At 38.3% G+C, this 25,115-nt stretch overlaps 1 protein-coding gene across 1 annotated transcript; it reads left to right on the forward strand.

The window, feature by feature from the left end:
- The first annotated feature begins 11,865 nt into the window (after positions 1 to 11,865).
- LOC118570262 (amine sulfotransferase-like) lies at positions 11,866 to 23,398 on the forward strand. The gene is made up of 6 exons (XM_036168653.1): positions 11,866 to 12,007; positions 13,761 to 13,969; positions 15,188 to 15,314; positions 16,375 to 16,469; positions 21,516 to 21,702; positions 23,277 to 23,398. Exons 1-6 carry the CDS (start codon positions 11,866 to 11,868, stop codon positions 23,396 to 23,398), a joined length of 882 nt encoding a protein of 293 aa, XP_036024546.1.
- The last annotated feature ends 1,717 nt before the right edge of the window (positions 23,399 to 25,115 follow it).

Below are 25,115 nucleotides of genomic sequence, written 5' to 3' on the forward strand. Positions count from 1 at the left end.
CTAGCTCTTTCAACTTAAATGAACCCATTTCTATAAATCTATATGTTGCCACGTGGCCGTGGCATTACCCGTCTGCTGACATCTTGTTGCTCCTTGGGCGGAGGGCTGGCGTCTCTCCTCATACTGTCCTTCCTCTCTATATATCTCTGCTTGGATTTCCTGCCTGGCTGTAAGCTTTCTTGCCATAGGCCAAAACAGCTTTATTTATTATCCAATGGGAGCCACCCATATTCACAGCATACAGAAAGACATCCCACAGCAGCCAAACCTTGTGGGTTTTTGTTGTTGTTTTGTTTTGTTTTATATAATGCTGAGTATCCTAACATAAACCCTTATGCTTATGCACAAAGTGCCATTACCCATGGAGAGATCCCCTAGACCTGTGACACATTCCTTGGTAGATGAGGAAAGAAATGCCCTCTTGAATGTATTAAAGCATTAGAACAAAAAGTGCTACAATCAATATGGAATGGCAGGAGGGTAAAGAGAGGAATGGATAGAAATGAAAGCCAGTCTAGAAATTCTTCAGTGAATGAGAGGACTGGGTCCCAGTGGCCTGTAGCTACTCTCAAATGTCCTAGTCTGACAGTGCATCTGACACACCCACCTTCCTGGACAGCAGAGCTCAGTGACACAGTGCACTGTGCAGTTTTCTATGACTACATTTTATTCTGGATACTGGGACTCAAAAGAATTGCATGTTGGGAATTAGAAACATAGCTCCGTGAGACAGGATGTGCCTCACATGCATGAGGCTGGGTTTGGTTCACTAACCCTGCAACATACATCAAGGCGCAGAGAATAGGAGACTTGCAGAGTGCCCAGACCTAAGTGGAGAATGTGTACTGCATACTCTCTTCCAAAGACTCAGGGATCATTGTAGAAGAGGGGGCAGAGAGTGTGTCAGAAGCAGAGGCAGTGGATGACAACAGGAAATGGTGTTTTCTGGAAACAACAGTGCAGCTGTGCATATGCTCATACTGGTGTGATATCACACACAAGACCTGTACAACCCGAAAGCAGATTGAATCCAAACATGGAGGCATTGGGCAGGAAGCTCCATTTTTCACCGTGGAGCTATTTGCAACTGTAAACTGCTGGGAGAGGAAGGGTCAGTTTTCTTTAAAAGTATAGGCCCTGGTAAATCAATTATATTCCAATGGAAACCACACATCCAAGAATATTTGGGCAGTTTACATTGGCCTTGATTGGTAAAAGAAATAAAAAGAACAAAAAGACACAGAGTTGGGTAGGAGGGGAATGGGAAGAATTGGGGAAGGGTGGATGAAGATGGTCAGAACATATTTTACAAAATTCTCCAAAAGATAATAAAAGTTCAATAAAATTGGAATAAATTGCATTTGAGCCATGGTAAATTTGGGACAATTGTGCATATGAGTAAATGTGTTGTTTCAAATCACAGGGCCATTAATCATAAATTTGTTGCATAGTCAGTGTGCGTGCAAATTGATTAATTCACATATCTATCATCAATGAAACTAATATTCCTGACAAATGAAATATCCAAAATTGAATAAAATACCCACAAGGGTTACAGACATCATCACATACTGTGTTATAATATTCCTGTAATAGATTTTACTAAGCAAGACAATTAAATTGGATATCTTAGATTAAAACATTGATATGACCTAATTTCTTTGAAATATTTTAAGTTGTATCCATGATTATGGCCAAAATAGAAAGTTTAGTGTATATCTTAATACCCTATTCAGATTTCTTTTGCATTGATATTTATTCATGATTTCAGTCCTTTGTTCTATTGGGTTGTTTATTTGTTAACTACTTTAAAGAAATAATGTACAATGAATCAGACTCATTGATAGTTATGCTTTTATTGGATTGGATAAATCCTTTTTTTGTTTTTTGAGACAAGATCTCACTATGAATCTTTAACTAGGTAGGAACTTGTTATGTAGGCCAGGCTGGCCTAGAACTCATGAAGATTCACCTGCTTCTGCCTCTTAAGTCATGGCATTAAAGGTAAACACTGCTGAATATGTAAGAAAAAAAGATCAATTTTTGAATCTACTTTAAAAAAGGAACTACTTGTTTTAAATAGGATAAGTAATGAAAATGTTTTTGTCTGAGTTTATCAAATGTTACTGGACTGGACATTGTCAAAAAATATATATATATATTAGAGTTTTTCGCCTGAATCTGTCAAATGTTAATGGACTAGACATCATTAATGTAATCTTGACTGTGTACATTGTATATACTTATTGGATATGATTTTTCCTGTATTAGTTATAAGCTTTTTAAAATTTTAGACAAAAACAGGGGAAATGTGGTATTGTGTTCCCCAAAAAATTGTGTAGGCTAATAAACTTATCTGGGGTCAGAGAACAGGACGACCACAATATTAAACTTGAGGATAGGCAGTGGTAGCTCACGCTTTTAATCCTAGCATTCCAGAGGCAGAAATCTCTGTGGATCTCTGTGAGTTCAAGGCCACATTGGATACAGCCAAGGATGGTGACACACACCTTTAATTCCAGGCAGAAAGAGAAAGGTTATATAAGGCATGAAGACCAGAAACTAGCAGCATTTGGCTGGTTAAGCATTTGGCTGGTTAAGCATTTGGCTGGTTAAGCATTTGGCTGGTTAAGCATTCAGCATTTTGAGCAGCAGTTCAGCTGAGAGCCATTGGGATGAGGACATAGGAGCTTGCAGTCTGAGGAAACAAGACCAGCTGAGAAATTAGCAAGGTGAGGTAGCTGTGGCTTGTTCTGCTTCTCTGATCTTCCAGCATTCACCCCAATGCCTGGCCTCAGGTTTGATTTTATTAGTAAGACATTTTAAGATTCCTGCTACACACTGCCATGCTCAGTGTGCTAAATTTTCTTTACATACTTTCCAAGTTCAACCAAATTCATTTGAGTGGAAAAGTAATTTTGTTCATACTTTTCCCATCATTGCATCAACAATTGCTCGTATTTTCTTCCAATTGCACAACCTTCCACGTGTGTGAGTGTGTGTGTGTATGTGTGTGTGTGTGTGTGTGTGTGTGTGTGTGTATTTTTTCTGTTTCCTTCCCTACAAATAAGATCTGATTACCTCATAGGAGCCTGAAAACATTCAGCTCAGTGACAATTAGTGTCCCACAGTCAGAAAGGTTTAGCTAGGCTGTTCCTTTGAGCGAGTCATCTACTACACTGGTTTCCACATTTTGCACTGCAGTGCTCTCACATAATGGATTGTTTTTGCAAACATTGCTTCAGTTTGCAACACTGAGCACACAGAAACAGCTTTGATGTTTAGAAGATTAAATTACCCTCCAGTGATACCCTGTTCCCTTCTCAGGGAAAATTTGTATTAAGCAGATTAAAAAAATCTCTCCTGGGGTCAAATTCTGTGTTTTGTGGGAACCCGAGAATCATCGTTACCTAAGAGCAGCCTATGTGGGAAACAGAAGACCAAAGAATGGATTAAGACATGAGAGAAGAGAGCTGGACAGAATGGGGGCAAAAGCCTGTTATTGTAGAAAACAAAGGACAGGTCATATCTGGTAATAAGAAAAGAAACAGGATTGGAAAATCATTGCTAAAAAAGGACACTTTGAGCATTTGAAAATGAATTTATTAACCCAGCAAGGTTAAACAGCCACTGAGCCCTCTATTGCTACAAACTGCATTTGTAATGGAAGAGGGGGCTCGATAGCACAGGAGCATGGGATAGTGGAGACAAAACATTGAGGAATGGAACCAGCCACAGAACCCGAGATGGCTTGAACAGGATTACTTTTGATCTAAGCAGGTCATCAAAGATCATCTTGGCTCCCTTTCCAAATACATCTTATGTTTGTTTAGTCAATAACTGAGTAAATATGAACCTTGTTTTCCCGTGGTCCTTTGTAGGTCCTGTAATAACATGGTAAATTTTCACAGAAGTCAACTTTTACCCAATTTATCAAGGCTGAACTACTAGTGCCTTCCCTAGTTCAGTACTCATCTGCCAAAACAAACTCCTTCAGGACTATTTGTACCTCAGCCACCCTTCAGTCCTTGTCACTTTCACGTTTTAGCTGACTTGGTTAGTTTCCTCTACTGATCTGCAACCGTGAGTAGTTAAAGGTAGGTGTTTGACATCTTTCAAGCCCTATTTCTCCTCTGCATGGCTTATTCTTTTCTCTTGAATTTTCTGCCTTTCTCCTGTCTTTGGACTTAAATGATAATAAGGAAATGCAGACCACCTTGCAACACCAATGTCAAGGTTCTGTATGAATCTTTCTTACACACACCTTTCTCCCCTTACTTCTGAGAGACATGGCTCTTAAAATTCTCTCTTCATACTGTAAAAGACAGACTACTTGAGTGACAAGTCATGACAGATAACAAGGAATGACAGTTTCTTTCAGTGTGTTTTTAGGGGCAGCCTGACACACCGCTCAGTGACCAGATTTTTTGGAAATCACAGTAATGTTGGGAGTAGGTGGGTAACTTGATGGGAAATTCATGGTGTCAATGTCAACATGTTACTTCACCTACCATCTTGAATCCATTATTTGTGAACAGACCCCAGGTATTCTGTTCCTATTACTCACTAGTCAGGCAGCCTGGACTTCACCTCACAGAAAGATAATCACTAGAGGCTTAATTGATATCTTTCAATTGTACTCAACAACCTCCAAAGGCTTTATACAGATGACTCTAACATAAAAGATTTTCTATTTCCTCTTTGCAGAAATCTAAACTCTGACTTGTATTGATCAAGTGACTTAGATGGTTTAAAAGAAATTAAATGTTGTTTGCTGGCATGCAATTTAGACAGAGCTGCATTTTTAGACTTTGACACATTTATTTTCATAATGTACAAAAAAATTCTTTTGGAGTAAACACCTGAAATCTGCAGTTCTAATGCTATTAGGAACTGTGGTATCCTCTAATTTATTTGAACATTATGTAGAGATTTATCTGATAGATCCTATGCAGATATTTGACTGGACTAAATTTGCAAATTTGTAATCTGTCTTTAAGTTCTGTTCTCTCTCTCTTTCTCTGAAAGTAAATTCATTGAATTAGCATAGCTATTCTTATTTTAACTACCATTTCTTGAGGTTAATTTCAGATAAAAACTAATAATTAAGTCAAAACTATAACTAATATTTAAAACTTTTTGTTATCTGACATTATGTTAATTGCAATTTTGCTAGTAATTACTAATAGGTGAATTTTATCTATTATAGTCTATCAAATAATGTGTTTATGCATTTTAAGTTAATCTTTTATACTCATTATATGTCTTACTAATCTGTGACTATTCATATGCTTTATGACAATACATACTTCACATAACTGAGATGTTAGTGCACACACAACTGGCTGTTATCTTTACGCATCCTTATAGCTGCTATTGGTTAGGTCAATGTTGTGTTCATTGGCATGTCTTCATTGCACCAGGTTTAATAAAGACAATATCATTCAAACATTAATTTATCATGCACTTTGAACACGTCTACCTCCATGCCCCCTGGTAAGTATGTTGAATCCCCAGTAGTGGGTTTCCCCACCAAAGCAATAAGCTAAATCAAGCTGAATTAATAAGACCAGGTTTAAGCTGAGCAAAGCATTCCTGGGTAATCTCAGGGGAAGAAGAGAAATCATGTGGTACGTCTATGGACCAGAGCTTAAACAGCCTGTAGGTGCAGTCTTGAGCAGCTCAGGTTTAGAGAGGGAGGAGAGGGGCTGAGGTGCAGTTTCCAGCAGGAACACTTCCTTTATTACCATTTCCCCTACCCCTACTGCAATCTCCTTTCCTCCCCAAGACCCTCATTTATATGTGGTTTTTAATGTATCAGAAAATCAAGGGTCCAGAAATGAGATAAAACATGAATATATAGTAATTTCATTAGTCTATTTCTGGGCTTTTGCTTTTTATATCTGTGGGGGGTTTTGGTTATTTATAAATTCTGGATATCATCTGGGCAGTGGTGGTGCATGCCTTTAATCCCAGCACTCAGGAAGCAGAGGCAAGTGGATCTCTGTGAGTTCAAGATCTGCCTGGGCTACAGAGTGAGTTCCAGGAAAGGAGCAAAGCTACACAGAGAAACCCTGTCTTGAAAAACAAAAACAAAACAAAACAAAACTCTGGCTATCAGTATCCTGTCACAGGTATAGTAAGCAACTGTAGCTGAAAGTTTTTCTGTGTCCTGCCTGGTCTGCAACCACTCAGACCCAAGTAAACACACAGAGGCTTATATTAATTAAAACTGTGCAGCCATTAGCTCAGGCTTACTACTAACTAGATTTTACATTTAAACTCAGCCCATTTTTGTTAATTTATATGTTGCCATGTGCTCTGTGGCTTTACCTGTGTGCCATTACATGCTGCTCCCTAGACGGATTATGGTCAAGACTTGACTGGAGTAGTCTGTGAGGCTGTATTTTCTGAGCCAGTTGCTTTGAAGTTGATTTTGGATATTGGATGATCTGGACTGTGGTGTCATTGGAGACCTTTCAGGAGGTCTTGGCTGGTCAAACCTGATGTATCTTAATCTAGAATAAATCTATAGCCTCTTGCTTCCTGTGGAAACAAAAGCAGAGCCTCCTTTCTAAAGCAACATATCCTTAGATCCAAATTTTGAAGTCAAGATACCTTTAAAATATACATATTGGTTTACCTGAGAAATCTTTGCAATCAAATGTCTTTCTTCAGTTAAAAATCCCAAAGACCATAGAATCCAGACTCTCTGTGTGATTACCATCTTTAGGTGGCATATTTTTATATTACTTTTACTTTCTCTTTAAAATTTATTTTTAAAACTTTCTAGTTCTTTAATATAACTGTCTATATTCCTTTTTCTCTCTCTTTTAAGCCTACATACATTTTTACACACAGTATAATCCCTTTAGGATTGTGAATCAATTGTTTTAAACTGCAGTATTACTGGGATTGAAAAGGCAGTTTTGGCTGCTGGCTCTGCCCACCTCAGCTTTCCAACATGGAGGAACAACAGAGCTACCTTTACTGCCAACTTTGGGGGAACCATGTTCACTGCCGGACTTTGGGGGGGCAGTGGGTCTATACCTTCATCCAGCAGCATGTAGCCCAAAAACCTCTTTTTTTTGTACTAGTAAAAGCTAAATCCATCACATAGTGTGTTGCTTGGCTCTCAGGTGCCACTGTCTACAGTGGCTCATGACTTGCCTGAGAGACACATCTAGGAAGCTGTTTTTAGCTCCGTTTAAAATCTTTTTTTTTAAAGCTTTCTCAGGTTTTAGTTGGAAACTCTTGCCCCATGTTGGGTGCCATTTGTAGCTGAAAGTTTTTGTGTGTCCTGCCTGGTCCACAGCCACTCAGACCCAAGTAAACACACAGAGGCGTATATTAATTAAACTGTGCAGCCATTAGCTCAGGCTTACTACTGACTAACTTTTACATTTAAACTCAGCCCATTTTGTTAATTTATATGTTGCCATGTGTTCCTTGGCTTTACCTGTGTATCATTGCATGCTGCTCCCTGGACAGCAGGCTGGTGTCTCCTGACTCTGCCTTCCTTTGCCCATAATTCTCCTCATCCGCTTGCCTGCCTATACTTCCTGCCTGGCTACTGGCCAAGCAGCACTTTATTTATCAACCAATCAGAGCAACACATATTCACAGCATACAGAACATCCCACAGCAAGAAATTACTTTCATTCATTCTGTAGGCTGTGTGTTCACTAAATGAACTGATTCCTTTGGTGTGTAGAAACTTTTCAACTTCTATTTTTAGTTCTTAGTATTATTTTCTGAGCTGTTGGAGTCCTTTTCAGAAATCCTTACCTACCTCACAGAGTGTTTTTCTTTCTCTTTCTCTCTAGTAGTTTCAGAGTGTCTGGTGTTTAAGGTATTTGACAGATTTTGAATTGACTTTTGTACAGGGTGAGATAATGTGATCTGGCTTCATTCTTCCATGTATGCAATCTTTCACCAAACTCTCTCCTTACAGTCCATGACAGTGGGTTAGTAGTTTTCAGATTTATGGCAGCCCTATTCCTCATGGGGCTGTGTTGGGACTTCTGTTTGGGTGATTACTTGTAATGTTTTAATTACTGGTATTGTTTCACTGGTAGTGCAGGCAGTGTTCAAGGAGGACAAGGTTTTTGTCAGGTTGAGACATCCTTTTGCTCCACTGGACTTCAGGTGTAGCTCAGCAGTTAAAACCTCCCAGATAGCTTCACGGCACCAGGCTTGAGCGTCAATTCTACTTCAAGAGCAGAACACTATGGAAATGGCCACACCTGGTGGATAGGTCCATAATAAAAACATAGAAACAGCTAGTTAAAAACAAGTAAGTCTCACAACTCAAATTACAAGGGCAAATAAAGGAACAGGGCTGGCAAGAGGAGGGCTGGACAGGAGACAAACAAAAAAGACTAGTAATACATATTTGAAGAACAGAAAAATTAGAAGAGAGAAAAGTCAAAAGCAGTGGGAGAACAGTAAAGATGAGAATGGAAGTAAGTCAGAACCAGTCAGAAGGAGAATAAAAAAAGAAAACAGTAAGCAAATACAAACAGAAAACCTAAAATAATCCTAGCACTCAGGATGCTGAGGCAGGGTACCCCACCATGTCCACAACTCCAAAGAGAGGGAGAGGGAGAGAGAGGGGGGGGGGATATTAGATGTGGTCTGTACATAGTCTTGTAAGGTCTAAGCTCCTGTGCCAGTCATGGGAGGCCAGGAGATGGAAGGGAATGGAAGGAGCAACAGGCACATCTGACATGCTTTATTCTGCTGGCTCTTGGGCTGTGCAGAGGTATAGACACAGGCCTACAGAGACAAGCAGGTAGACTGTCTGTCAAATGGTAGGGACAATATGAAAGCTCAGGCCTCTTTCTTTAAGGACATGTTTATACAGAATCACATAAAAGTATCACTTTTGCAAGGAATGGTTGTATAACAGTATATATTACTGTCTACAGATCCCCAGTGTCGTTGATTTTGTGCTCACTTATTAACATCCTTCACTGTTTATCTTGGCCCATACTATATCAATATCTGTGCTATGTTGTCTAAAGATAAACTGGCCCCTATGACCCTGTGTACCCTACAGGTCTCTCACATGGGCACAGTTCCCAGGTCTAGCTCTGTAGTCCACCACAAGCTATGGCTCAAACCAAATATCCATATCATAGAACATTGCTGCATTCTGATTCAAAGTTTTCCTTCTCTAGACAGAAATATTATGTAGGTCAAATGATAGAATACAGTACTATGGCACTTCCTCTGAACTCCCACAATAAGCCATGCAGGGAGGGATCTTTTGTGCAGGGAGGGATCTTTGCCTCTGGAATGGCTTAACCTCCAACTCACTAAGATTCTTGCTAAAATGGCTTTTTGTCAGTCCTCTGTTAGAGTTTCCTAGCACTGTGCCATCCCCTCCCATAACCACTTCCCACCTCTCTCTCTCTCTCTCTCTCTCTCTCTCTCTCTGTCTGTGTGTGTGTGTGTGTGTGTGTGTGTGTGTGTGTGTGTCCCTCTACCTCTCCTTAAAATGTACTGCTGTTAAAAGCACAGTACAAATATTGAGGCTTTCTCTGTTTTGAGCTGTGGTTCCAGCCCCCAGCAGTAACACTCACCCTGGAAGGAGGGAATCTTTCACTGAAGCTGAGCCCTCTGAAACAGACTCTGGAGTCTCCTTCTGTTCTGCTTTCTGTTCCTTTGCTATGGAAACTAGTGTTTTCCTACCATGACCTACATCACAGATGGAGGCTCTGCAACTGCCCCTGGATTATTACGTGGAGAGTTCATCAGTACATTCATGTGTTGTTCACCACATCCCACTCACGTTGTTTTTTTTTGTAACTTTACATTATTACTACAAACACTAGTTAGGATGTGAGCAGAGGAACCTTTACCCACTGTTAGTGGGAGTGCAAGCTAACAAGATGAACCAGCTCTGTTCCTCTTGCACATATACCCAAGAGAGTCTACACACTATCACAGAGATAAAGATTCATTCTATAGATAACACATTCATGTGTTATCTGAAATTTTGGGGAGTCTACCAAAATCATTCATGTTACTGGGAACATCAGAGTCCCCTCTCAGGCATCTTTTTCTTAATAATAAATTTAAGAGCAGACAGAAATGTAAACTGAAGGACAATTTTATTAAATGAATTTAAAAGAAAACCTCCATGGCAGGCAAGCTGGAAACCTGAGCAGCAGCTTGGACGAGGGAGACAGAGAAGAGGAAGGGGAAGGCATGCCATTTAAGTTGAGACAGTACTTGGTGGACAAGCAGCCCCCTGGTAGAGTGGGAGATTGAGAGATGGGTGAAAAGGCCCCCTGTACCAGAGAAAGCGTATTTACCTCTGGCTAATAGCTGAAAGTAAAAGACAAAAAACGAAGAAAAAAGAAAAGTTGGGCAGGCCCAACAGAAACTCAGGGTAGCTTACATTGATTGACTACAGACCTGGAATTCTGGGAAGGAAAAGTACATTACCTCAGTAAAAGGCTAACTGTTCCTCTTATCTCTTAAGCATGGTTTAAGGTAAGTGTGTCTTCGTAGGGGGTCCCATAGCCAGGTCATGGCACTGACCAACTGTAATTTTAGATCTCCACCCAGGTCAGAGATTTCCTTCTCTTGACCAGAAGGAAATTGTTTCCCTTAATGGGCCTTAACTGATACTGGTATTAATTCTCTATTTACAATAACAAAGAAATGGACACAGCCTCAATATGTACCTACTGATGAATGGATAATGAAATTGTGGTACATCTGTACAGTGGAATTTTAATCATCTGTAAAGAAAATGAAATTATAGAATTTGAAGGAAAATGGATGAAGCTGAAAAGTATTATATTAAGTGAGGTAACTCAGGCTCAGTGAGACAAATTATCACATGGTCTCTTTCACAGGTCCTAGCTTCTAGCTTTTACATATGTGCAGTCATATGGGAATATATATCAATCATGCAAGTAGTAAAGAGACAATAAGAGGGGAAATCTTTTAAGAAAGGAAGACATCTGGGGCAATAAATCATTTATGACAGGTAAGAAAAATGAAGGTGCGCGTCTGCAGGGACAGGAGCAGGGAGATCTGGAGGAGTGTGGGAGTATCACCCCCCAAAATATGTACAAAAATGCCATATGGAAACATGGTGCTTTGTATCATAAAATAAAAAAATATTTATGCTGCATTTTTATTTTAAATTCTTCTGCTGAAAAGTATAATATCATGACAAACATTTTCATACATTTATGACTATACAAGAATAATGTTTCTAAGGACCATGGGTTTTATTCAGGCAAAAAATTTTATTAGAAATGGTCTCTCAGATGCCAAGTCTCAGAAATACTCCACAGAGACAGCAGGTTATCCATACTCTAGGAAAAGAAAAATCGAATCATAGTCCTTAAAGGAATTTCTTATTTTCATAACGAAAGTAAACAGAATAAAAATAAGATGCAATATAAAATGTAATATACAAAGAAACTCTTCAGTTACAAACATGGTCTCTGTGCCCAAATTGTCTGTCAAGTCTTTCTAAATTGAGCAGCAGGACAACCTTGACTGACTTGGTTGCATTCTTGGTGCCCTCTTTTCTCATCTGTGTGTTTAGAGTTAAGATCACCTTTCCCATCTGGAATCATAGAACAATCTTTCTAGCTTCCTGATATGTTTGTTCCCTCAGATTTTATATAGTGATAGTAAGATGTAGTGACATAAGGTTATTGTAAATTTAAATAGCCTAGCCTATGTAATATGTTTATTGTAGTAAACATTAATCCGTGAGAGACATTTCAGTGCTGCTCGGTATATGTAGACCACTCAACAAGCATTACTCACTATTGGAAAATACTACGATTGTGAAGAAAATTTTATGATTTCTTTACTTCTAGGTGAATTATCATGGACCATAAGAAGGAATATTTACTTAACTTCAAAGGCTATAATTTTGAAAGATCTTTAGTTAAAATGAACATAGTGGAAAATATGGATAATCAAGAAATTAGAGATGATGATGTCTTCCTAGTCACATTTCCAAAATCTGGTGAGTGGCATGAGTAGACCATATGGCATTGGTATTTGTTTTGGTTTGATAATAAACGCATAAATATTCTCCTTTCCACACACCGTCAACTGTTATCTCAGACAATTCTTAAATTTCCAATGCATTGAATTTTGTTGACAAGATTTCTAAGACAACTGTAATCTACTTAAAAATTTCAAAAACAAAAACAAAAACAAAACCCTTAAGCAGTGAGGTTCCCCAGGATTACTCTTGGGTTTGTGAGGCTAATCAGGACAAGTGCTCACAAGCGTCCCTGTTTTCCTACGCAGTCCTAGTGGACATGAAGAGGGATTAAAGTTCCCTTTGTAAAGGGAACTTCTACCTCGGCAGAAGGTAACACTTGGAAGTCTTGGTTTAAGGTTTTGCACTGGTTAACAGACTAAAGCTGTAAGTGTTTAGATTTCACATACCCCCTCCCCACTTAGTTTTGCTGCCCATGAACAATAACACCAAGATTTTATATCCATATTTGACCACTTCAGTAAATAAGACACTTTGCAAAAAGACTTCTTTGTTCTTATCCAATCCTACTTTGTTTTCTGTCTTGCGATGTTTAATGTGGTACAGAACTTGAAGGACTCTGGGAGGCAGTCACTTTGTTTCACTGTAGATAATAACTAAATAACTCAGCCGCTAGACAGCCCCTGGGTGCTTCTGGAAGTCCTCGGGAAGACTGAAATGGGTGATTAGTGTTTATATTGGACACAGGATGCCAACATATTCGTTGTTATAAGCCCCAGAGTCTGTGATGTCTTGACATGATCTGTCCTTTCAAAATTTTAGTCTCTGCTACAAATGATGCACTCCTCACTGGGAATAGTCATGGCTAATCAAATCTGCACTGCCAACAACGACTTATCTGGAATAGCCATTATTAAACAAGGCTAAACCTTAGCACTATGGTATTTGATCCCATGGGGTCTATTCTTAAAGGGAATAGAATTGGAATTTTGCATGTATTTCTCAAACACTTCCACTGTATGACTTGATCTAATAGTCAAGAAACCAGATGTCAATAACATCGAAATCTGTGGTTTCCTCTTTCAACATGTATATTATGATCTATGCCAGAGAAGTAGTTGCGCCTACAAAGCAATTCCAAAGAGGGTGGAAACTGGAAATATTTAATTTTATTAGCTTTTCTACACTTTTAAAAGGCAAGCAAATAAGGAAGTAATTTCAGAAATAAGTCAGAATTGCTCATAAGCAACAATAAAGTGGCATTCAGTAACTACTATATATTTTATAAAAATTAAGAAATAATGTAGAAGGCTCCAAATAGAAAAACAACAACAGCCTTGCAGCAAGCCAGAAATGCTACTCTCCCTGGTGTGATCTGACCCCACTGTATGTATCCATACGTACTGATACTATACTTTACCTGTTAATATCTGCAAATGTTATATGGCAAGGTCAGTTACATATTACCAAAAGGACCCCCCACAAAGCACAGAATACACAAGAAGACACTGCAAGAATAATCTGGATTATCACTACCAAATCACCGCATATATTTAAGTGAGACAGGAACAAAGAGTTGTTGATTTCAGCCTTACCAACTTGAGTGTTACATACAGACAATGGGGAATGAAAAGTGGGCATATCCAAGCATACTTGGAGTGTTTAAGGAAAAGAGAGCTCTAAATTCATCTAAGATTATGACATTACTATTGGGACTCATTATTGAAACCTACTTCAGGATTGAAAACAGGATTGTTCTCTATTTTTACAGGTACCATCTGGACTCAACAGATCCTCAGCTCGATTTTTTTTGAGGGCCACCGAAACAGTACTGAAAATGTCCAAACCATGGACAGAATACCATTCTTTGAGTACAATATTCATAATTTTGACTTTACCAAAATGCCATCACCACGCATCTTTGCTTCCCACCTCCCATATTATTTAGTACCAAAAGCTCTCAAGAACAAGAAAACCAAAGTAGGTCATAGAGCTTATTGTACCCACAATATGCCTTCTCTAAGTACTGAATAATTAGGTTATTCCAGTGTTTTACTATTATCAGAGGATTCAATTTATGGAGGTGGTGCAGAATTTCTGAAGAAAGCAGATTTGTGATTTCTTACTGAAATGTCCAATAGATAAGTTCTTAGTTTTTATCTAGTAACAGGACAGATCAGACTTTTAAAGGTTTATTAACATGACAGCTACCAAAAGGTGTCTCAAATTTATCTTAATTTGCATGTTCATAATGAAAGTAATCATGTTTTATGTTTATTGGCCATAATTATTTTTGATTCTGTGAAAAGGCCCAACGTTTTATGACAGTCTCCTGATCAGTTTGCTTCATATCACTTCTAGATATGAATCTACTTTAGATCAATCGCATCGCTCTTCTCATGTATGTTTTGATTAACAACATTCTTAATTTTAGTGTTACCAAACTGATTGATTTTTCTTTTAAAGAGATTCGCATTTTAGCCTGGAGATATGCTCTTTGGGTTTTGGTTTTTCTTTCTTCTTCTTTTTCCCCCTCCCTTCCTTTATTTCATTTATTTTTTTTTCTTGTGAGAGCCTGGTATGGAGCCAAAGCTGGCATGAACTCCTCCTCCTGTCCTAGACTCCCAGGTGCCAGTATTGTGGTCACACACTCCCAGATTATTATTTCTGTGTGTGAATTTTTATACTCTTAATTCATGTTTAAGTTATTTTTTGAAGATGTGAAGGAAAAACTCGTTTTTCTTTGAAGATTATTTGTGGGTTACTGGGTATATCAATATGACTATTAGTTTTTAAACTTATCTTTATTGCTACCTTAGTTATACATCTAATATCACATAATACTCATCAACTCACTCTCATGACAAATTAATTTTCCTTTAAAAATTTTATACAATATATATTGATCATATAAGGCAAATAAATTATCAGTATTTATTAACATTATAAATAATATTGCTTTTTGAGAATTGAGCTACATGCTTATACATGTATGAAATACCATGGAGAAAGGATGTTTATTACAGTACTCTCCATAATACCAAAAAGTAAATAATAACCACTTGGCTTTTCACAGCTTAAAGACTAGAAGAAATAATTATGCTTATTGTCATAATCAAATATTATAAGATTGTTTTTAAAGCTTACAAGCATAACCAAGTTTTTTTAAAAGAAATAATCCCATAATTCTGTCTACAGATTCTTTATGTCTACAGAAATCCTAAAGATATTTTGACCTCCTATTTTCATTTTACAAATTTGATGGCTAACTTTGAAGCTGCAAATTCTATGGAAAGTTTTATTCAAAAGTTTCTAGAGGGGAGAGGTAAGTATTAATTCATCAACCCAGACACAAATGAACTACACAAAAGCTAATTACACAGTTGGCCAAATTCTCAGACTTACAGAACACAATTCAAAGAAATGGAGTAGAGCAATGAAATGCCCTGCTTTTCTGAAAGGAACAAGAAAAAGAATACCAGAACAAGAAGCACAATACCAGACAGAACCCAAAGAACTCATCTCTAGTGACAACTGAATGTCAACTCTCTGTCACCAGCTGGCTTTTCTATCTTTAATGACCATTTGAGGATTGTCAAGGTTGCAAAGGCATGCCATGTAGGAACTATTTTGGTTTACAGATATTCTATTAATTCCTTCCAACTAGTGACAAGGGTAGAGTCGTCTATTCTGGCAGAGCAAATGCTGAGGGTGAGTGTGTGCTTTGCATGGGCCTGTGTAAGGCCTTATACAGCAGCGGTGGAATTATTCATTGCAATACTTAGGTAGATTAGCTAATTCAAGAGGCTAACTATTTCATAGCATGTGGAGTCGGGTTCTCTATTCAGATTCTGTGCCATTGTAGACAGCGAACACTGTTGCCCAGGCATCATTGAGAACAAGAGTTTCAAGAGATACGTGTGCCCTTTGTGGAAAAGCAGGAAAATGAAACAGTGTGCCCTAAAGTCATCTGCAGTCTCAGCCCCTTGATTTTCTGGATCACTTCCTTCCTACTCCTATAGTACCTTTATATAGGCGGGTTTCTATGAATGCCAGGTGGAAATTGGTCCTCCAAACCATTAAACATTTTAAATAGGAATATAGATGTCCATTTCAGGGACTCTGTTTTATTTCTGAAAATCCAAAACCAGAAAATGGAGAAGAGAGTTTGTCATTTACTACGTGCACACACAGGTTGTCATTTTTGTTGTTGTTGTTGTTGTTGTTTCAAGACAGGGTTTCTCTGTATAGTTTTAGTGCCTGTCCTGGATCTCGCTCTGTAGGCCAGGCTGGCCTCGAACTCACAGAGATCAGCCTGGCTCTGCCTCCCGAGCGCTGGGATTAAAGTCTTGTGCCACATCTTTACTCCTTACCTTTGTTCTCAGTGGTGGGAAGCTGTTGGTTTGACCACATCAGAGGCTGGTATGAACACAGACATGACTTCAATATTATGTTTCAGAGCTATGAAGATATGAAGAAGGTAAGATGAGAAAGTTGTATTTTTAAATGATTTCTTTTGCACTATTCTTCTCTTGGTTGAAATCCTGTTCTCCCAGTTCTCTTCATACTTGAATTCTCCTTTGGGCTTTGGGTTGGAGATGATTCCTAATGTCCTGCCTCGGCCTCACTCCCTGGACTTCCTCAGGACTCTCTTCTCCCTGTACAGTCATCTCTTGTGATCCCGTCTCATGTGACCACCTGTGTCAAGGAAACCTCACAAATCAAAAACCTTATCATCACATATCAGTGGCATCCATTAGTGGCATCTGGTGTGATATTCTTGCCCAGGAGTAGAGTGTGCATTGATCTCATCTTGCCACTCTTCTTGAACTGCCATTCCTTTCTTCCCCCAAGACCCCCCTGATCACTATTAAACACAATTCTACTTAAAAGTCGACTTTTGAGTTTCCACAGATGAAAGAACACAGACATTTGTCTCATTGTCTGGCTTATTTCACTTAACCTGGTGTCCTTAGCTTCATACATTTTCCTGCAGATGACAGAATTTCATTTCATTTTAATGTTTGAGTAATAATCTATTATATATATTATATATAATCTATTTTATATATATTATATATAAAATATATGTTATATATATATATGTATATATATATAGTGTATGACATATATCATAAATTATTTACCCTTTCATCTGTTAATGGACACTAGGCTGAGTCCACATATTGTGGTGGAAAATGTACAGCAATAGCACTAGTTAACAGTAAGTTTTGGATGGTGACTTCATTTCTATTGGCTATATACTCAGAGATGCTAGAGCTGACATGATGATCCACTTTACTATAGTTTTCCATGCTCACTACCTAATGAGGGCCAGCAAAGAGCAGCGAGGCACATAACTACTATAAAATGTGGACAATTAGAGCCACAGACCAGAAAATTCTCTGTTTTATTTTTGTTACTTGGTTTCTTTCTTTCTTTCTTTTTTTTTTTAGATAGCACTTCAGTGTGTATTCATGGTTTTTCTAGCACCCTTTATTTAGACTAGGCTAGCCTTGAACTCACAGAGATCCTCTTGCTTCTACCTCCTGAGTCCTAGAATTAATGGTGTGTGTCACCATACCCGAGACAGGCAAAGTTCTCCATGAAGGCGCCAACAGCTTCTTTGTCTTTCCATTCTGTATTGTGCTCCTACCCCTGGCTCCCAGTTTGACTTTGCTGAGTTTGTGTGAGTTAAAGTTTCTACTAAAATTATTCACTGAGATTTACTTTTCACTAATTAAAGACAGTCTGTTTCTAATTTGTTCTCATTTATAGTATTGGGTTCAGGGCAATTTAAAATTTTGTCTTTTACCTCCTTGAATATAGTATTATGTTAAAATTATTTCTAAGAACTCCATTATCAGCAGCATCCAAACCCCTATCATCTTTTCTTCTCTTTCTTTTAGCTGCATTGTTCTATTTTTCATGTTCTTTTGGGTCTCGGTTTTTCAGTCAATCACTATGCATCAAAGTCATTGTATAAATCAATTAGCATTAGAATCCTATTATTTTATTCACCACAATACACTAAATTTCTTCCAAAATTAACACATACAAAGATGGAGACTAACACACTTAAGCCTGCTTAGCAGGGCCCCAAATCATCTGGTTCCCACATACAAACACATCTCTGTTTCTTCTATTTCATGTATAGAGTCCTCTGAAGTTTAGCTTCCATTAAATATGGAAGGGATTTCAAGCTTCTCTCAATCAGTATTCATTCTCACATTGACAAAGGAAATCCATGTGTTCATTTTTATTTATTTATTTTTGTTCTCGAATTGGAGGTAGTACTTCATCATCATGAAGAGTGTTGTAACTTCTCTGGGTAAAATTAATCTCACAAACAACTGCTATATCCCTAGTCATGTTATGAACCCCAATTGCACTCTTAATTATGATTTTAACATCCATAAGGTAAAATGTGCCATTTCACTATTATGACTTGTTATGCAACCATTTGTCACTAATGCTCTCCAAATCCTTTTCTGCTTGTCAAACTGAAACCTTAGGATCATTAAACCATAACTTCTCCTTTTCCTCCTCTCAGTCCCTGAACATCACCACCCTGCTTTCTTCCTCCAGTAATTTCTTCATGCTCAATACTTGGTATGAATGGAAACAGGCAGTTGTATTTTTATTGACTTATTTTACTTACTATGATGTCCTCAATGTCATCAAGGCTTATCGTATCATGTATCAGAATTCCCTCCTTGTGTCTGCATAATATCCCACTGTATTTACGTTCTGTGATCTATATATATATTTGGCTTGTTTCCACATTTGAGCTGGTGTGCATACTGATGCTATGAATATGGATGTACAAATCTTTCAGAGATTTTTGGGCTCATTTGTTTTGAAATGAGAAGTGAAAGCCAGGAGCAGAGTTGCTGGAGCATACGGTGATGGTGCTTTTATTTTGTGAAGGAAGCATTGTACCTTTTCCTCTACAGATGTAGCATTTTACACTCTACCAACAGCAGCAACACTTATGGTTTATGTCAGTTGTTAAGGAAGAGCCATCATAATAGGTTACACGTGGTATGCTCTTCTTGTTGGTTTCCATTTCCCAAGTGACTAGTGGTACAGAGCATTTTTCTCCTCTGTTTAATAGTTGTTTCTAGAATCCCTTTGAGGATGATTTATTTAAAGTTTTAATTGAGTTGATTTTGTTGTTGTGATTTCTGGGGATAATCCTGTATCAGATAAATGACTTATAAATATTGTTCCCATTCTATAGATTAACTTTTCACTTCATTGATTAGGTCCCCTTTTACATAGGAGTTATGAAGTTTAATGTAATCAACTCAATAAATTTTTCTTTACCTATCTGTACTTGTAGAGACATATCCAAGACACCACTGTGAAATCCTTTGACATAATTCACCCTATTTTGTCTCTGTACTTGTAGAGGGATATTCAGAACACCCTTGTGAAGTCCTCTGATGTCAGTCATACCCTCTAAGCTCTCTGTAAGAGCATTAAGTTAAAGCTCTTGCTTTTATGTTTGTTCCAGATTTTAGTAGTTTGACATAAGGTGAGAATTCAGCTTTATAATTTTACATATGGACATCCAATTTACCCAAGAACATTTGTTGAAATGAATGACGTTTCCCATGTAAAGTTTTGGGCAGACTTATCAATAATCATTTGATCATTATAAGTGAGAGATGATTCCTGGGAAGCCTGTTCTGCTCTATTGGTTTATGGCTGTATTCAAGTCACTATCACACTAATAGAATTACCAGGACATTAAAATATTTTTTTTGTGTGGGTAGAGATGGCTCAGCAGGTAAATGGGCTCGCTACCAATCCAGATGACCCAAATTCAATCCTTGAGACACACATGGTGGCAGAAGAGGACCAGCTCCTTATGAGTGTGTGTGTGTGTGTGTGTGTGGGTCATACACACACATACATAAATAAATAAGTAAAGTGTAATAAAGTAATTCTGATATCTGAAAATGTGACTCCTCCAAATTTAATCTTCTATTTCAAGACTGGTTGTTCAGGGTCTCTGTGATTTCATATGAATTTTGGACATATTTTCTTTTCTTTTTTTCTTGCAAAAATGAAAAAATCATTGCAAATTTAATTCAGACTGAATAGAATTTGTGGGTTGGTTTGTCTAGTGTCTTTAAAATAACTGTCCCCCAATTCATGAGTGTAGGACACTGTTCTGTTTATTTCTGTTTTCTTCTCCTTTCATCCATGTTCTGTTGGTTTCAATGGAACTGTCTTTAGCCTTTTTTAACTTTACTCCTAGGTTTTTTAATCCTGTCATTTCAAAATTCATGTACTTTTTTCTTTTCTTGCTTTAGGATTACTCATTACTAGTATTTAAATTTTCAACTAATATTTGTACATTGATTTTGACTTTGTATCTTACAACTTTGTAAAATCTCACTATTTTAGCAGATCCTTGTGCTTTTCCTAGGATGAGATCACACAGTCTGCTTTACAGAGATAATCTTCTTTGTCTCTAATTTAGATGATATGTTTCTCTTTCTTGACTAAATGCTCTGCCTATTATTTCCTGGTAATATGTTAAATAAATAGAAATAGTAAAATCTAGCTTATTGTAGACCTCAGAAGAAGATGATCATATTCTTCTCAACCAAATGTGATTCTGGCTACAAGTAATTAATACACAGTATTTTGCATTGAGGTACTTGACTGCTGCTGCTTGTTTGTGTTGTTAGCTGTTTTTGCTGTTTTGGGGGGCCGCCACCCAACTCCCAAATAAATTACACATGGAGGCTCATTCTTCCTTATAAATACCTGGCCTTAGCCTGGCTTGTTTCTTGCCACCTTTCCTTAACTTTAAATTATCCTGTCTATCTTTTGCCTCTGGACTTTTCCCATTCTCTTACTTCTGTAAATCTTATTCTTACTCCATGGCTTGCTATGTAGCTAAGTGGCTGGCCCCTGGAGTCCTCCTCCTTCTCTGGCTACTTCTTGCTCCCAGATTTCTCTTTCTATATATTCTCTCTGCCTGCCAGCCCCGCCTATCCTTTCTCCTGCCTTACTATTGACCATTCAGTTCTTCATTAGACCATCAGGTGTTTTACACAGGCACAGTAACACAGCTTCACAGAGTTAAACAAATGCAACATAAACAAAAGTAACACATCTTAATATTCTACAACAAGTGTGTTGATATTTTTACTTAACAAAGATATTGAGACAGATGTAGTGGCTCCTACCTCTAATCCTAGCACATGAGATGCTAAGACATGAAGGGCATCCTAACTTTCAGAGCATCCTAGACAACATATTGAATTCCAGGCCAGCTTCAGGCTACAGAGTCTCAAAAAAGTTGTGTTTTATTAATGGCTTATTCTGTATCAATGGTAATAAATAATGATTTCAGTTATTTCTTCACCCTATTCCTATGATGTTTTCACATGTTGAAGAATCCTTGCATTTCAAATGTAAATTCAACCTGTTCATGTAACATGGTTAGCTATAACTCATACCTCCATTATAAGGTCAGTAATTCCTCAACCCATGACTTTTTCAGGACCTCAGAAGCTCAGTGATTAAAATCTGCAGTTTTCTGGAGAAAAAGCTGAGTGATGAGGATGTGGATGCTGTTGTGAGACAATCTATGTTTCAGAACATGAAATCTGACCCACGAGCAAATTATGAAGATATTATAAGAAATGAAATTGGGACAAGAAATGATGAGGGAAAATTCCTCCGCAAAGGTGATATTTAGTAGTTCACAGTAGCAAAAAAAAAAAAAAAAAAAAAAAAAAATTGAGTGTTCCTTGGAGTACCTAGGAGAAATAATCTGTGTTTCCAATGTATTCCTTCAGGTGATAATGACATTTGGAGGCATCGAACATTTTAGCTGACAGAGAACCTGAAGGGTTTCTAGTAGTGTTTTAGTAAGAAAAAAAAAATCTGACACTTTCAATTACTAAGTAGATATGACTTTCCTTCCTTTTAGGCCATACAACCTAACCTTTTAAAGTATGTCAGCAGTCTTGTCCTAGGCAATAGATGTGTTAGAAGTGAAGATTCTAATTAATCTTGTGCTGTTGTTTTGTTTTTTGTTTTATTTTGGTTTTTGTTTTGTTTTGGTGTGTGTGTGTGTGTGTGTGTGTGTGTGTGTGTGTGTGTGTGTGTGTGAGAGAGAGAGAGAGAGAGAGAGAGAGAGAGAGAGAGAGAGAGAGAGAGAGAAATGTGTGTTTCACAGTGTTGCCCAAGCAACCAAGGATGGCTTAAATTCATAATCCTCCTGTCTCTGCACCATACCCCTTCCTGAATGCTAAGATTACAGACATGAAGCACCATGAACTCTGAGACAAGAATAGTTTTACTCACTGTTTTTTCTAGTATATTGTACAAGTAAACTTACCATATGTTTATATTGAAGACAATGTTTAAAATGCCATTTCCTCATTGTGAGATTATTTTCATCATAAAAATTAGAGTGATAGCTTAATAACTTCATCTAATATAAATTCAATTAAGTAAATGGGCAATAAACTTATTATGATCTCATTATATGCCAGGAGATGTGGTTAAGAATGAGTATTTCCCTCTTGATACTCTTTTAACCTATCATTACTATGAGCATTAGCTTATATTTTAATATCTGGATTTTTATATTTTTCAAAAACTCTTTTATTTTTCTCTTCTGCCACTTAACATCAACTCTCACATCTCATTTCTCAATAAGACTAAATGTCTTGCCCATGATAGCTTGCCCTCTGTTCCAAATGCAAACAATCATATCGTTGTCTCTGACAACTGAAGACCCCAAATGTCTACTTTCGTTTTAACTAGCTTAGTGATCATTTCAAATTCTTATCCAGTAAAATTATAACATTAGCTCTTTCAACATTCTGTGTCCCCTTGACTTGACTTGTTGAAAACCTCTGGGCTTCATTTTTTTCTCTTTAAAATGAACAAAATATATACCTCATAAGGTTGCATTTGAAATATATTGTGTTTGAAGTATAAGTGTTTTCTTAGTATAATGATTGGTACACAGTAAAATGTACTTTTAAAATTCTAATATATTTTTTAACTTTTAGAGGGTTTTCTCTTTTTTCTAAAAATTGATTATAACTCAGTGGTAATAGCTAGTGATGCCTATTTATTATGCTGCTACTCTGAAGCTTCTTCTACTGGACATTCTTCTGTGATAGCCAACCAAACCCTACTGAGAACTCAGCGATGTGCAATGTGAGCTGTAGAGAATAGTAGATGCTGCCATATGCTTCGTAAGCACCTTACTTATGTGGGTGCTACCCTGTGCTTCTCTCATTAGGTACCATCGGAGACTGGAAACATCACTTGACTGTGGATCAGAATGAAAGATTTGACAAAATATTCTACAAGAACATGAAAAACATTCCCTTAAAGTTCATCTGGGATATAAATGAGGAGTAGAATTTTCATTACCATGTGAATTAATCATATAAAAATGTGCTAGCTGGAGGCCATACTTAAACATTAAAATTAATTAAGTCCTTTCACTTAACTATTAATCATAAAGCACAATTCTTGAACAAAATGATTAACTTGTGCTGAGGTTGCCTGTCATAACATTAATTTCAAAGGTAATCATGAGTGGGCATTGGTATCCTTCACCAAATGGTTTAAGAGAAAGCATCAGACATGGCTTGCAGATGTCTTCAGAGACTACTCTATAGTTCACATTTTCTTTCCCTTCAATTAATTTAGGACCAAGTAAATATTAAAAATCCATTTATTCTTATAATTAGACTTCAATTCTTTGCCTTCAAAATTAATAATACTGTTAAAATGTGCTGCGTGAAATAAAAAAGAAGAGATGTTGTATACAAACACATATGCCTTTTAAAAATAATGTAACAGGTCTCATTTTGCAATAAAGATATGAAAATCAAAGATTAAACACATGCTGGTTCAAATGTAGGTGCCCAGGATCTGGGCCCACATCTGGGGCCATATGGGGATTCGAGAGCTATGCTGCTGTTGGGTCTCAGCCAATCTAAGTGACCTGCACTGCCTATCAGGACCGTGGTACATGTGAACCTGGGCTGCTGCCCAGGACCATGTCTGGGTCCATTTTCCCAATCACAGATGGAGTCTGGATTGATGTCTATGGCCCATAGTGCCACTAAGGGCCATACAGATGTCAGGGGCTATGGCCTGTAGTGCCACTAAGGGCCATACAGATGTCAGGGCCCTGGGCCACCACCCAGGGCTACATTAGCATCTGTGGGTAGAGTCTATGCTGGGGCCATGTAGATCTGAGTAGCCTGTGCTGCCTTCCAGGGCCATGGTATACTCTGGGCCTAGACTGCTATGAGGGGCCATGTCTGGGTCCATGATACTACCACAGCTGCAATCTGTGTTGATGTCCATGGCTCCTTTTACCACCAAAATCAGGGAGGATAGGGCTTCACAGAGTTGGCCCTACCCCTCCATGGCTGTACTGATTTGGCCCTGTCCCTCAATGATGCCACCGCTCTGGAGAGCAGGCCCTGCACCTCTTCAGGGCAACACAGCAGAACTCTCCCTGCTGGTGGGGATGTGGATGAGCAGACCCTGAAGACAGGAGAGTGGGAGAGCTAGCCCCAAGGTCTGTCCATGGTGGTATAGGCAAGGGAAAGATACTCCTTTTGTCCCTTGCTCCTCACCCCTCACCATCTACTGCAGTCAGAAAAAGCTGGTCCTGGCATCACAAGAGTGGGTGAGCTGATCCTGCCCCTAATCAGCTTCAGGACTGGGAAAAGCAGGCCCTGCACCTCACTTGGGCAGCACAATGGAGCTGACCCTGTTGGTAGGGGGGCAGGTGAGTGGGCCTGGGAGACATGACAGCAGGAGGGCTGAGCCTTCCTGCCCCCATCTGTCATGTGGTAACATGTGTGAGGAAAACAAAATGCTCCTCTTCCCCTTGCCCCTTGCCACCTTTGGCAGGTGAGGAAGATGGCCACTAGGCCTTGAGAGTGGGAGAACTGGCCCTGCCCCTCATCAGCTGCAGCACACAGCAGAGCAGGATCAGCACTTCACCTGGGCAGCACACTAGAACTGACCCTGTTGGCAGGGGGCAGGGGAGCAGGGCCAGAAATCAGGGCCCCTCATATGCTGTGCGATGGCAAGGGTAAGGGAAATATGCCCT

This window comes from Onychomys torridus, chromosome 19 (assembly GCF_903995425.1).
Source record: "Onychomys torridus chromosome 19, mOncTor1.1, whole genome shotgun sequence".
Classification (NCBI taxonomy): Eukaryota; Metazoa; Chordata; class Mammalia; order Rodentia; family Cricetidae; genus Onychomys; species Onychomys torridus.